The sequence below is a fragment of the Poeciliopsis prolifica genome, unplaced genomic scaffold (genome assembly GCF_027474105.1).
Source record: "Poeciliopsis prolifica strain line A6 unplaced genomic scaffold, Auburn_PproV2 SCAFFOLD004, whole genome shotgun sequence".
Classification (NCBI taxonomy): Eukaryota; Metazoa; Chordata; class Actinopteri; order Cyprinodontiformes; family Poeciliidae; genus Poeciliopsis; species Poeciliopsis prolifica.
Genome location: NW_026562379.1, coordinates 4,460,724 through 4,474,726, shown reverse-complemented (window position 1 = coordinate 4,474,726; position 14,003 = coordinate 4,460,724). Strand labels below are relative to the sequence as shown.

At 38.8% G+C, this 14,003-nt stretch overlaps 1 protein-coding gene across 1 annotated transcript in view; it reads left to right on the top strand.

The window, feature by feature from the left end:
* Positions 1-1,446: 1,446 nt before the first annotated feature.
* clpb (ClpB family mitochondrial disaggregase) overlaps positions 1,447-14,003 on the top strand; it is a 31,536-nt gene continuing 18,979 nt past the window's right edge. Inside the window, exons 1-5 of the mRNA XM_055027838.1 lie at positions 1,447-2,150; positions 2,293-2,344; positions 5,500-5,586; positions 11,366-11,469; positions 12,455-12,583. Of these exons, the coding sequence (XP_054883813.1) occupies positions 1,700-2,150; positions 2,293-2,344; positions 5,500-5,586; positions 11,366-11,469; positions 12,455-12,583 (823 nt within the window). The 5' untranslated portion in view covers positions 1,447-1,699. The remainder of the gene's footprint in view (positions 2,151-2,292; positions 2,345-5,499; positions 5,587-11,365; positions 11,470-12,454; positions 12,584-14,003) is intronic.

Below are 14,003 nucleotides of genomic sequence, written 5' to 3'. Positions count from 1 at the left end.
TGTCAATTGCAAATGCAAAGTCAGTCTTTTTAGTCTTGTAGAACCAAAGGCACGGATGTAATAATGGCCATTTACTACACCTGCCAACTGCTCATATAAGCACTTTTCAAGAACATGCTGTTTTGGCTCGCAGGGACAACCTTTTGCAGAAGCTGATCTATTCAGTAGTGGGGATGCACAGTGTCATAACAGATGTGTTTGCTGGAGGGAATGAATGTCAAGTATCCATGACGGCAAACCCACACTGACACATCTGAAAAGTGTCTGCAGATTTATGCTGGCAGAGTATGTTGTTCTCAATGATTCATGTCTGCTGAGGGACAGTAGGGCTACTGCCAGCACACAATCTAGAACATTATACTCCACAGGAGGAAGCCCACAGAGGCTTATATTCTGAGGCAAAAAATATGTGCGCTTAGTTGGAGAGGGCTAGGTTTAGAAAATGCCCACCAGTATAACCTGGGATATCTAAAAGAAATCTCTGCATGACTTGTTTCTGATTAATTGTATCTGTTTGGTGCTTTTATTGTAAATTCATCAGAGCATTTTTATCCACGCAGAGTTGGAATTTTTGCAGAATCAGATAAGAATCGATAAGACTAAGAAAGCACATTGATGCTATTTATATCAAGTTCATAATAATAGGAAGTGGCAGAGACATACTGCATTTCCTCTTAACTTTGCGCTTTAGCTCAGTCTTCTTTGCATATGGTACTGTATCGGAAAAAGCTTTTGTTTTTTCCGAAAGCTTTTTATAATAGCAAATTCCATAAAGCTTGAAAAATAGTCATTTTGATTGTTCTAGTAAACATAAATTGTGATGTTCAAGTTTTATTTTTCATAAAGTTTATCCTTGCAGGATTGTGAAGGGGCTGGTGCTTATCTGCAGTGGTCATGGTGGTGAGGAGAAGCGTACAGCCTGGACAGGTCACCAGTCCGTCACCAGGTAACACAGAGATGCACCTTAACAATTGTAATTTGGCGCCATCTGGTGGTGGTCGTATTCAATGTTCACTGTAATACAAAACTGTTCGTTTCAGTTTTTAAACAAGCAGCAATCACATCAGGTAATTGAAATGAGTCCTTAAAAATCAAAACAAACTTTTCTCTGTCCCATCTGTCTCTTTAGAACAAAAAAATATGCGGTTTTAAAGATGCCATAGAATGTAGAAACGTATTTATTATTATTATTATTTTAATGAGTAATATTAATTTAAGACATAACAAAAATGAATGCATGTTCGAAGTATTTAAATCTCAATGTCAGTCAGTTTTAACTATTAAAAAGTAATTCGCACACCTAGTTGATTCTTTTTCCATCCCATTGTTGTAATTTAGATTTATCTAGGCCTAAAAAATTCCCTCTAAAATGGATAGTCCATTAAGCAAACTTAAAACATAAAAAATGTTCAGAGCCCAAGCAGGGCTCCGTAAGCTAACATTTCATTATAACCGCCGCTTTGCTACTTTTCGAGGAGAACTACATTTCCCAGAATGCACAACATCCAGTAACGTAAAGGCTGGGATGAGGTGAAACGGCTATTTTCGGCTTACAAACAGACTGTAGGCAGCAGAAGAACGGTGGCAGCTACACCTGAACCAACGCGGCGTTTTTCCACTCAGAGTGTCAAGCTAATTACGGGTCTCTCTCTCGCTGAGGGTTTCATCTACCTCATAATTTTTGGGTGAGTTTATCGCCATGTTATCATCCGTTCCTACCAGGCTGCTGACGCGAAGGTCGCGCAGCCTGTCACCGTGCGGTCGCGTGCTCCAGACCAGCGCCACCGCAGGTCAATGTTTCCGCGAAACACAGGCGGAGACCAACCGGAACCCTATCGTATCCACGTCCCGTGTATCCAGGAGGGGGATTTTGTCTGAAGAGACCGCTGTTACCAGCGTGAATCCATCGGTGCAGTACCACCACCTCGCCCCAAGATGGCTGTCAAACCTGGAGAACCGCCGTAGCTCCTGGGCGGCTCTGGCCAGTAGAGGGCGACAAAATAATCAGTATTGGGAGGACAGCAGGCAGAGCGGTGGGAATGAGAACCGGGGTACAGGTGGGGGTGCCAGCCGAGCAGGCCTGGCCTCTGCTGGTGTGCTGTCAGCCGCAGCAGTGGCCCTCTGCCTGAAAAAAGACTCTGATAACAAAGGTACACACGTCATCATGTTCTCAATCCTGCACATAAACTGAAAAGTTTAAAAATATTGTAGAAATACAATTAGCTGCAATATCTGGTCATACACACTCTTTACTGTGTACTAATGTTATTGTTGTGCTTTTGAAATGACCAGATGATTCTCTTCTTGAGGCAGCAAGAACCAATAATGGACAGGATGTGTCCAGGTACAGCACAAGTTCACACACAAACACTCACCTGCTTTACTGTACATTAATAAGTTATTAGCATTATTTCAGCTACTGGTATCAAAGTATAGTAATTTGTCTTAGAAAATATTGAAAGAGTTTGCCTTTTATTTGTCTTTCTTAAATTAGTATTTTGTAAAGTTTTGTTATGGTTTAAGTCTTGGAAAAGTTCTTTGTGACAGCATCATACAACCTTTGAAAACTAGACTTACACAATCACTTGGATGCTTCACGGGATGTTTTATTTCAACGAAATAAATTATACGTTGCATTTCAAGTATTGGTATAAAATAGCTGTAAAATCATAAATGTTGAAATGGAAACTATTACTACTACTAACAATTATAATAACTGTTTGGTGTAATCATATGAAATGTTAGTATTTCTCCAGCTTAATGAGTAAAAAACTTAGGCATTTTTTTTGTTTTGAATAGCTTTCTCAAACCTCTGTTCATGTTCTTTGTACATCAAACTCATTGATAAAACAGTTTTGTCACTTTCATATTCAAAGGTCTTAATTTGCTTCATTGCTTCTTCTTTTTTGTAGGGAAAACATAATCAATAAGACACAATTGCTTTGTAACATTTTCTTTTGATGGGAAAGTGATTTTTAATTTCATCAGGAACTTCAAACATATAATTTCACTTCCCCTTTTTGAATTCTGAGCATGTTTATTGGATGTGATCTTTTCAGTGCAACACAATGTGTTTGCCACATTGAGCCTGTATGGTCACAAATGAAATGCTGTGTGGACAGTTTCCAGAACAGTCAGGAACATTTACTGCTGTGAAAGCCCATTCTTAGTTGCAGATCTATCACAAACCACCAGGTGGCAGAGTAGAACCATCTGTTTCTGCAGAAAATGTCCTTTGCATTAATTTCAAACTTTAGGGTTTTTTCCTCTTACTTTTGTGAAAAGGAGTGTGTTGTAATGTATTTTGGAAACATTTTTATAGATCTTAGTCAGATTTATTTTGCTGATTATTTATTTGACAGAAAATTACTTTAAAATACCATTTATATATATATATATATATATATATATATATATATATATATATATACACAAATTCTAACTAATGCACATTTTAAATTTGCTAGTCATGTTAATCCGATTTTCCATAATTTATTCAGTTATGATATTCATATACGGATACCATAAATGTTTATTTTAGAGCTGGCTGTGTGTGTTCTGGTTCTGGTTGGTATCTAAATCCCCGTATCTCAGTGTGTGCATAATGTGTGTCTCCACTTTCAGGCTTGGGTTACCTGTCCACATGTGGCAGATGGTGTAGGTGAGAGTGCAGGGAGTCAGCCATTCAGCAGGTCACAGATGTGTTAAGTGCTTTGGTTGAGTTATCAGAAGTGGCGGAGTGTCAGGGTGTGTCTGCCGAGAGGCACTCTTTCAAATCAAGGTCTCCTTTTTAAAGGCTTTTAAAAATTCATCACTGCATAAAGGTTTGTTCCTTAACTTACTTAACTCCATAGTTATAAAAATACATTTTGCATACAGACATTTTAAATACAATTTGTGCTGATGGAAAAAATATTCCCTTTTATATATACTTTAATGTTTGTTTATTATTGGAATTATTGCCTTTATTTGGACTGTGTAGTTGCAGGACTAAAAGGTAGGTTCTGGTAAGATACATGCAACATGATTCTTCAGCAGTAGCTTAACTTGATGCAACATTTAATGGGAGATGTTCCTGTGAAGTCTGGAAAAGTATTGAATTTGAGTATTTTCTATATCTGGATAAATATGGATAAATGATTAAAGTCCATATGTCCATTCGTCTCTGCCTCCATACATCCACTCTTTATCATCACAGTAATGTGAGCATACTTTTACGGTAAAGTAGGCTTAAATTGGTCTGATGACTAGAAATTTGACTTTGAAAAAGTTTGGAATTTTGATCTGAAAAATAGATAGAAACTTTTTATCATTGGTGTCAAAATCCAGTCCTTCAGGGCCGGTGTGCTGTAAATCTTAAATGTCTCGGTTTCAACACACCTGAGTGGAATAATGAGGTCATTAGTAGAACTTAAGAGTTTGACTGCATGCTATGGAGGTAATTCAATCATTTGATTCAGCTGTGTTGAACTAGAGATATCTAAAAGTTGGAGGACACTGGACGTAGAAGTCTACTTTTTGACACCCCAATTTCAGTTTGACTTGGTATATTTTTGGTGAGATTGAATTTATTGAATGGGAAAATAAAATGGTAAATGGATTGAATTTGTATAGAGCCTTTACCAATCATACTTTCGACTCAATGTGATTTACACTACAGTGACTGTCACACTAACCAACATGCACACATAAATACATCGACTGGTAGGCAACCTGGGGTTAAGTGGGTTGCCTAGAGACACATCAATACATGAGAGCAGAAAGCTGGAATCAAGCTTACAACCTTCCAATTGCAAGACAACCACTCTCCCACAGAGCTGCAGTTGTGCATAGTGATACCAATTAGGTTTCAAGAAGTCCAATTTATCTAAAGTAGATTTTGGTCCAGTGCCGTTTTCCTTTTTCAGTGAGATTAAATTGTTTTTGCTTGCCATGCTGGCCCCACCTTTAACTTTTAAGATTTGTGCATTTTGGCTGGAGCCGATCTGCAGCTGCAGCATCAACCATTAGCTCTGTATCCTAATCCTGCTACCTCATGCAGAACAGGTAGTGAAAACGGAGCCAGAGCAAATCGGGGCTGAGTGCAGACCAGAAAGAGGCCACCCTGTTGACTGTAAACACCGACTCTGCCTGTCTGACCGGCACGAGACGTGACAGAAGGATTCCTTACACAGTCGCATCCAGGGGGACAGTGGCACCGCAGAACCTGATGGTGTACCCTGAGGCTAAACCACCCCCAAACACACACACCTGGTCTGGTCATAGATGCATTAACTCGTCAAGACAGGGATAAGAGTGCCTTATGAACAACCCGTCTGTATTACAATACTCAAGCATTTAGCCTAACTTATTCTTATTTTTATATTTTTCTCTTTAAATATTTTAGTACATGTTAAAATTGGAAGAGTTTGTGTTGTGTTTTGCTTTGTCTACTCCCATCTACAATCTTCTATCATGGAAGATATGATTGTAAAATAAAACTTAGTTTTTTCCCCTAAGGCTAATAAAAGAAGGCGTGGATCCAAATCATCGCCACCGGCTGGGATGGACCGCTCTCATGGTGGCTGCAATGAACAGACAGCACAGGTCAGTGACTGTTTCTGTCGTCTTAAGCTCCTGAATAAGTTGTGTGTTTTAAACTTCTGACTCGCCTCCTTTTGTTTGCACACGTAAGAGTGATGTAGTGGTTTTGAGTAAGACAGCTGCCAGGTTGGTTACAGTGCGAACATATGTCATGCGTGTTCCTGCTGCAGTTTTTACTGTTACATCTTCAGGAGTGCAAAGTGCAACTTTCAGACTGACAGACGGCATTTACCCGTACCCCCATTCTGCTCCCCTGCAAATTAAATTAGCCTCCTGGCCCACAGAAGATACATAACACAGAGAGGGACTGAGGTTAAGGCCGGGCCAAATCCAATTTAACCAGCCTTTCTTTCTTTCTTTCTTTGCTCCATCAGGACTCTGAGGTCACTTTACTGGTTAAAGGGTCTCCATGAGAGAGAAGCATTATGTGAAATCTGAATATGAAAATAGCTGAAAAGGGACTTGCTTTGATGGACTATAGTAACTAGTTATATTGTCCTTGATTTGAGATTCAGAAACATTTTAAACAAAACATGTTTCATGTTTTCTAACATTAAAAATAATTAGATGCCTGTTATAGTGGAAGCACATATTTAAAAAAATATACATATTGTAGTTGTGGGACTTGATGAACATTTTAATCGAGTTAATTGCAGGGTTTGTAATCAAAAACTATATACTGAGGAACATTTTCCATTCAAAAACCCTTTTGCTGTTAAATTATTGAATAGACAGACATATGAGCTCATAAATACTTATTTTTTTGTTGTTTAGTTACTTGACCATTAGATTGATGCAAAGGGCTATTAAAACATTCAACTTTCAAGTGTTTCAGGAACCCCATATCATTGATAGAGCTTCTTTTAAAAAAAAATGCATTAGAAATGTAGACTGCGGTTGCTGACATTAGTTTTGGGGGGTCTGGCCTTTCCACAACATTTTAGGCTTGAATAGCTTTTGGTGATTGGCCAACTCCTTTTTGCACACAACATAGCCTTTTCCAGGATCCCATCAGATTGTCTTTTAAAGTACAAAATTAGCAGAAAAAGAACCAAATTTGCAAAAAGAAGCAACTTTGTCATCCATTGCTGTTTTTTGTGGATATCGCTTTTACATCAGATTAATGGGCTTACCAGATACAAGCAGATGCATGGAAACTTTGTATGAAAAAGAGAGAAAATGCAAAGGAGTTAAAAAAAACATGTTAAAGTCAAAGTAATTAATCAAAATTAACATTAAAGTTACAGACTTTGTTTCCTTTCCTGCTGTAACATCTATCTGTCTGCACATTCATCAGTTTGTATATCACCCATCCACCTTTTCTTTTATTCTAAAAAAGACAGAATTTTGAGGTGAAAAATGTCTTTGTGCCCTGTATTTAGATCTCTTGTGCTGGCTGTTTGTGTCTGGATAACATATTGATTGTGTGTCACTTTGTGTTTAATGACATTGACTCTTGGTGTGTCAAATGTTTTTGGATACAAATATGATTGTCTGTGTCTCTTCATCCAATGTCTGTGTTTTACTGCAGGTTGTGTGTTTGTGTGTGTGTTTGTGTTATGAGCGCTATAACTCAGCAAGACAGACACTCCTCTGTGTTTAATCCAGTCCTCCAACCCCCTAGTGTGCCGTCACTGCTGCAGGGAAGACAGAACATTGGTCCTCGCGCATCACTCATATCGAACACACAGACACCCACGCACACTTTATGTGCACTCACATAACAGCCACACATAAGCAAGGAAGCAAGGGGAGGTTATACCAAATATCTTACAGGCCAACTGCCTATTACTCAGCCACACACAACTTTATTTGCAGCTGTTAAGTGAAAACACTCAAAACATTAGTCATGAACAAGGTCTTGCCTGTAGCCAGAATGTCAGTTTTTATCTCATTCTTGAGTTACTCTGTTCTTCACTTGTAATGTTGTTATTTTTCTGGACTTGAAGTGGTTTTTGGAGCTAAATATTTCCAGGATTTCACCACTTAGCTCTCCCACTTAAAATGTTGGAGTGGGTAGTATCCAAAATGCAGCCTTACTTGTATCCAAGGGTTTGGGTGTGACTTTTGGAGGGAGTTATGGAGAAGTTAAGGGTAAGACATCGGCTGTGGGGGGTGTGTGTGTTTGCTTAGCTTTGATGTAGAATTAAATCGGGGAGGCGTATGGCCTGAACCTCTGTTTGCGCTCTTTAACACACAATACACATCTCCATCTCCCTTTCTCTTCCTCCGTCCGTTCCTCCCTCACTGCATTCACGTGCACAATAAGAACTTAGCCAAGTGTAACGCCTGTTGACCATTCCAACCAGCCGGCCAAGTGACTGACTGGGTGGGAGTGGGATAAAAACGAAGCAGAGGAATAGTGGAATGAGTGTATGAGTGGGCTTGTGAGAATAGAGAGAGAAATTATGGTTTTGGGACTAAGGTTTGATCGCTATAAATGTTAAGCTTTTGGGAGAATGTCTGGCTTTGTCACATAATCATCTACCATATTTTGAAGATAATCTCAGAATCTACCTTCTTAAAGCTCATAACACTGCACTATTTAAGGGGTTATGACTTAAGATTGTTTGGAAATTATACTATCATATTAAGCAGATAGTGCTTTTGGGATTGTTTATTCAAAGCTCAATTTTTCTTAACTGATTTCAGAAGAAAAGTTGCATCTTCTTGAATTCTTATAGGTTTTACAATTTTCAAAACAGGTAATGTGTTTGACCAATTCTGCCTGTAATTTACAGAAAAACATACTCAGATTTAGTCAGCTAGTTGTCTAATGTGATGCTGTGAATGTTTGGATGTGCTTCATTGTTTGCTGAAATTTAGTAACAAATACTAATCAAGTGCAGAGAAACAGTTTACGACTCTTTGACCCCAGGTATGAATTAGGTGAGGGCAGGAGCAAATGAGGTCCAGCTTCTGGTCCAGGTGGTTTGATACATGGATGGTCAGTTCAGCTCCGGTGTCTTGTTATAGAACGAGGAAGGCGGAAGCCTTTGTTTCCCATCTTCCCTCCAGGGCTGGATAAAAAACAAACACCAGCCCTCGTGTCTGGCTGCCTCTCACCTGGCCACAGAGCTCAGGCAGAGAATAGAAGGTGCAACAGGACTTTACACCGTCTTCCTGATTTTTGAGTAACAATGGATCTTCACAATGGACCACAACTATCAAGTAGCACTGCAACACGCGAGCGATCCATCTCCTGTTTCTTTCCAACGTAATGAAAAAATAAAAGCACAAACACAACATAAGTGACTTGCTCAGCTTTGGCAAACTGTCATTGCTTGGACATTTTATTGTACAGCCTTGTGTACACTGGAGGCTAATAAAATACTGATTCTTACATTGGCTTTGACTACACTGCTAAATCAAACATAACATCTAAAAGAATAAGATTGGTAGATAATTTACCTTTTATATGAGGTTCTGTCCTTTAACATTGCAGGTAAACCTAATTAACCTTTTCATGTCTTAGTTTGAGCTCAAATTACAGCTGTAACTCCTCTCCTGACTGTCTGAAATAAACTTAGACACTTGATCATCAGTTGATTAGTAAAACTATAAACTGCTTTTAAAAGCTCATTAGTTTTAGTACTGTCCTGCTTAATTAAATCTCCATCCCCTTTTTCTCTTTAGCATTGTTTTCTTCCTTTGATTCCCTCCTCATCCTTCTCTAAAGTTTTCCTCTCTTTATCTTCCTCTGTGTTTACCTTTCTTATACCATTAAACCTTTTCAGACCATCTCCTCTCTTCACACAGCCCTGCTCACCCTGGTGTGACCAAACTTAGTTTGAAATTGTGTCAAAAGGCGTCTTCCATGTGTTTGTAGAAGTGCTTGCAAGGATGAGAGAGTCGCCCTCTGTAGGTCATTCTCCCCAACCCCACCCCAAGGAACACTGATACAGTAACAAAAGGAGACCCCTGATAGTTTTTATAAGCCTTTAGCCAAGTCAAACACAAAGACCTGTCAAAAAGGTTCACCCCCCGCATGTTTCATTTGTTCTTCTATGACATTCTATAATCTGGATTATATGAAAAACATTTATAAAAATAAAAAAGATTAAGCTTGCAAGCAGATAACTCTTCCAGAATGCTTGTGTATTTAAAGTAATTGTAAACCTAAATTTCAATGCCGTTAAAATCTGAAGACGTGTCGTAGACTTGTTGATTAGAGACAAATATTAAAATGTACATAGGTTTTGGCCTAAGTTTTTAAAATAGTGTTTGGTAGATATGTTATGTAGAACTTAATAAAAGGATTCCTAAAAATGTATATGGTGCAAAAGTCTTCTTTTTTTTTTTGCTTGGTTCCTTACATTTTCTATGTTGAAAGTCTTACTGTGGTAGAATAGTCCAATTTTATTGTGTGTAGGAAGATACTACATGTATTCAGGGGTGATGTTGTTAACCACCACCCCTCTCATGCTGTCAACCCTGTCAGCACACATTGAGAATATTTTTGTTTTTCTGTGCTCATGCGTAAATATGTGTCTCAGGGTCAAAGCCAATGCCCACGTTGATGGTAAAGAATAAAAGTGAGCTTAGACGGAGGAACGGTACCTGAAATATCCGCTAGGTCACAGTCAGTGGTGTTGCTGAGGTGGTTGTTTGCTCTAAAAGGCGGTCCGCTCCAGTGAAGGGCTACTACACACACATTCCCACCTCATCACATGGGCCCCCATCAGTGCCGGAAATGGGCCTGACCTTTGCCTCCTCACTCTGCACATATGTATGTGTTACAAGACATACAAATGTTAACTGAAGAAGAGAAAAGAGGAAGTACCCATTGTATTCTATCTCACCATAACAAGATAGGATACATGGAAGTGAGTCAGGCGAATGTGTTATGGTCAGTTTGACAAAACTGAGCATTTGCATGTTTTTGTGTTATGATATTTGAGGAAGAAAAGGTCAGGATGAAAAAGATGAGTAGTTAGGTATTCCATCTGACCTTCCTCAGAAAACATGGAAAAAGAAGCCACATTGTTTGTAAATGTGTTATAAGATATGAATATAGCAACAAAAAAAAATTTAAACTGTGTTTACACAGAAAAATTTCCCAATTTTTCTGGACATAAAACTCATAAAACATAAAATATGATTGTGTACTCTTAAAATCATATAACTCTTATAATGAATTCAACCCATTAATTGTTGTTGAAACTGGATTCTGATTTAACATTTACTAGTTTTTTGTTGTTTTTTTTGTCTTTTTATTGAGAGAAGATTAGGAGATACAAGGCTATTTGCTTCATTCTTACTCAATTGGTCAGGTTGCGGAAGCAACACAACTTGAACAATTTTGTTGTAAAAGGATGGAAAAAAACAAACAAACTTCCAAATTGTGATTAAAAAATGAAAGGTGAACAGAAATCTTCAATAACACGCCTCTTGATGTCTAAATGTAGTTTCCTCTAAATGAAAATGACACTGACCAGAAGGGGATAAACAAGTCTGTCTTTCAGTGTGTTTCTTCAGGGAAACATTTAGATAGGTCTGTCCGAACTGAAACAGGCAAGAAAAACAAATATCCATGAGCATCCAGTGTTTAGAACAAGCAACCTGAAATAAAGTAATAATATCTTTAAATGGTCAAACCTATTTAGTGAATGGTTATTGACTGATTTTACATTACACAAGGTTTTTATGTCTTTCAATGAGAAAGTAGAGGAGTCTTTCTTCCTGGAATGATGTCTTTGTGTCCTGAGCCTAAAACAAAATCTCTGCATTCAGAAATTAGGAAGCAGGAAAGAAATGTGTCTTTTCTCCGATTCTTTTTCAGTGCGGTGAAAGCTCTTCTTGAAGCTGGAGCCGACCCGAATGCTGGAGACGACTTCAACAATGTTTATGACACTTCAAGGGAGAAAGGCATCCACTCTCTGGAAGGTAGAAAAACTTCACAGCTGCCTTCTTGTGTGTGTGTGTTGTTGTTTTATTACACACGCTAACCTGCAGATATTATGAGACATAATAATTTGCATAAGAATTTACATTTATGCACATGTTCGATTCCTTCTGTATTATTTATTTAATATATTCAGTGACAACTAATGTATTTTTTATTTGTTTTTGTTCCAAGCTACTCAGTTACTCACACAAATGCATGCATGAGGGCGCACACACATATGCAGCGACACTTTACCCCCCACCATCCAGTCTGTGTTGGGTTTCTGCAGACATATTTATACGGGATATGTATATTGCAGACATTTATATGGCTGTCAGGTTTGGGTCCACGTGGGGCCGGCGTAGCATGGGGAAGCGTTTCCCAGACGCTCACTGATGGATGGGCTAGGGGGGTCTGTGCGACGCTTTATTGGGTTAGCCATGATTATCCCACCCTGTGTTTCACGCACACATGCACACACTGCAGAAGGAGACTATCAGAGAGGATGGGGAAGACTGATGAAGCAAGGAAGGAGGGAGAGAGGAAGGCACTGAAAGAATAAGGATGAAAAGAAGGTTAAAGATGGAGGAGTAGGAAGACGTGGATGTTTAGGGGGTTGCAGGGAATGGAGTGGGAGAAAGATACCAGGAGTGGAGAGAAACTCTGGAAATGGATGAGGCAAAGTTATAAGGATGGAGGGAGGGGAAGGTGATGAAAGATTTTGATGGACACAAGAGGAGAGAAAAGAGGCAGAGAAAATAAAAATGGATGATAGAATAGATGAATGTTTTTATGAAACACAACTAAGGACAGAGTGATAAAACATCTCTATTATTACAAAAGAACAGAAAAAGAAATCTCCTAAATCATAACCTATGATGTTAGACAGTAGAGACAAAATTTGGGGGGACAATTGCTAGATAAAGAAAGATCTTCTAGATTCGGGTTCATTATCTCTTCTGTCTCTATACATGTTTTATATAGTGTTGGTATCCAGAGAGGATGAGTTCAGCAGCAGGCTCAGCAGCAGGGCTGGTTTCCGTGGCTGCACCGCGCTTCACTACGCCACACTGGCTGATGACCCACACGCTGTCCACATGCTGCTGGAGGCTGGTAGGTTGCTACTCTCAACCTCAAAAAACCTGTCAGCCTGGAGATCCCAAAAAGTGAAAGTGTTGAAGAGTTCAATATACAGTGTCCTGGTCAGTTCAGCCTAAATTCGTACTATATGTCTACATACAGAGTCCTCTGTTTGGTGCAAAACGTAAAACACTGAACCCGCCATCTGCTCCAGAAAGCATTGTGGTGGCAGCATCATGTTGTGGGCATGGTTTCCGTCAGAAGGCTCTTCTTCAGAAGATGATAAATCCTAAAAGCAAAGTTGTTGGTGACGTCAAAAGACTTGCATCAGGAATCAGAGTATGTTTTAGGTGTTTTGTTTTTGCCTGACTTAAATGAATGCCAACCATGTGATGTGACGAATCGGCTCTGAGGACCAGGCTTGAGAAACACTGGTGTAGATCATATTAAATCATTAAGGGTTCAAATGGGCCAGGCCTAAACCTAGGAGGATTTTTGGCAAGACTATAAAACTCCTGTTCATAGTCTGTCAATTTTGACTGAACCTGATAGATTTTGAAAAGAGGAAATGGAAACATTAGTGTTCTCTAGATCAGTGTTTTCCAACCCTGGTTTTCAAGGCACACTGCCCTTCATGTGCTGAAGCAGACCTGAGACCTGAGTCTGCTTCAGCACATGCGGGACTGAAGAATGTGCTGAAGCAGAAATTTGAATCAAGATGTTTTGCTTGAGAAAAAGACATCTTCTTTCTTGGGAATTAACGGCAAAAAAGCAGCTTTTTCTTGAACTGCTGGCATCAGCTTTAAAAAAACTGAAACAATTTTTTAAATTTTGTCCTCTTGTCTGAAATGTTTCCTGTGTTTACAAAACACTTAAAAGTGATATTTATGAGAATGGCTTCCATGGTCACAGAAATAACTATGAAATAAGAAGAAAGATAAAATAGAATCTCACTCCTTTTATCAGTTAAATAAGTTGATATAATTGCTATAAATAGGTTTACAAAACTCATCTATAATGCATAATTTGTTCATTTTTCCCAGCCCCCTTTACACCTGTCGTTGACTCAGCTCCACCAGCATGCAGACACACAAGCACACACCCTGGGGCAACGTATTTTGCTCTGCTTCCAGCTGAGCTGTTCTTAAACAAGCTATGCCTTGTTGAACTGTGAACACAGAACATGCCCTTGGGATATCTCCACAACTGCAGGAAGTGTTTTTACATGATGTTATATTACATGTGCCATGTGTGTCTGTACACTTACACTTCAGTTACCGTACATATATATTCATATATTCTGTGATTGTTTTCCTTTTTTTCTCTTTTTTAGCTTGGAAATGACTTGCAGTTGTTTCTTTTTAGGCTGATTGCATCTTTAATAAAATACCATTCCTTTTTGGACAAAACACCCCTAACCACCTCAAACCCACACAAAAGCCTGTATTAATGT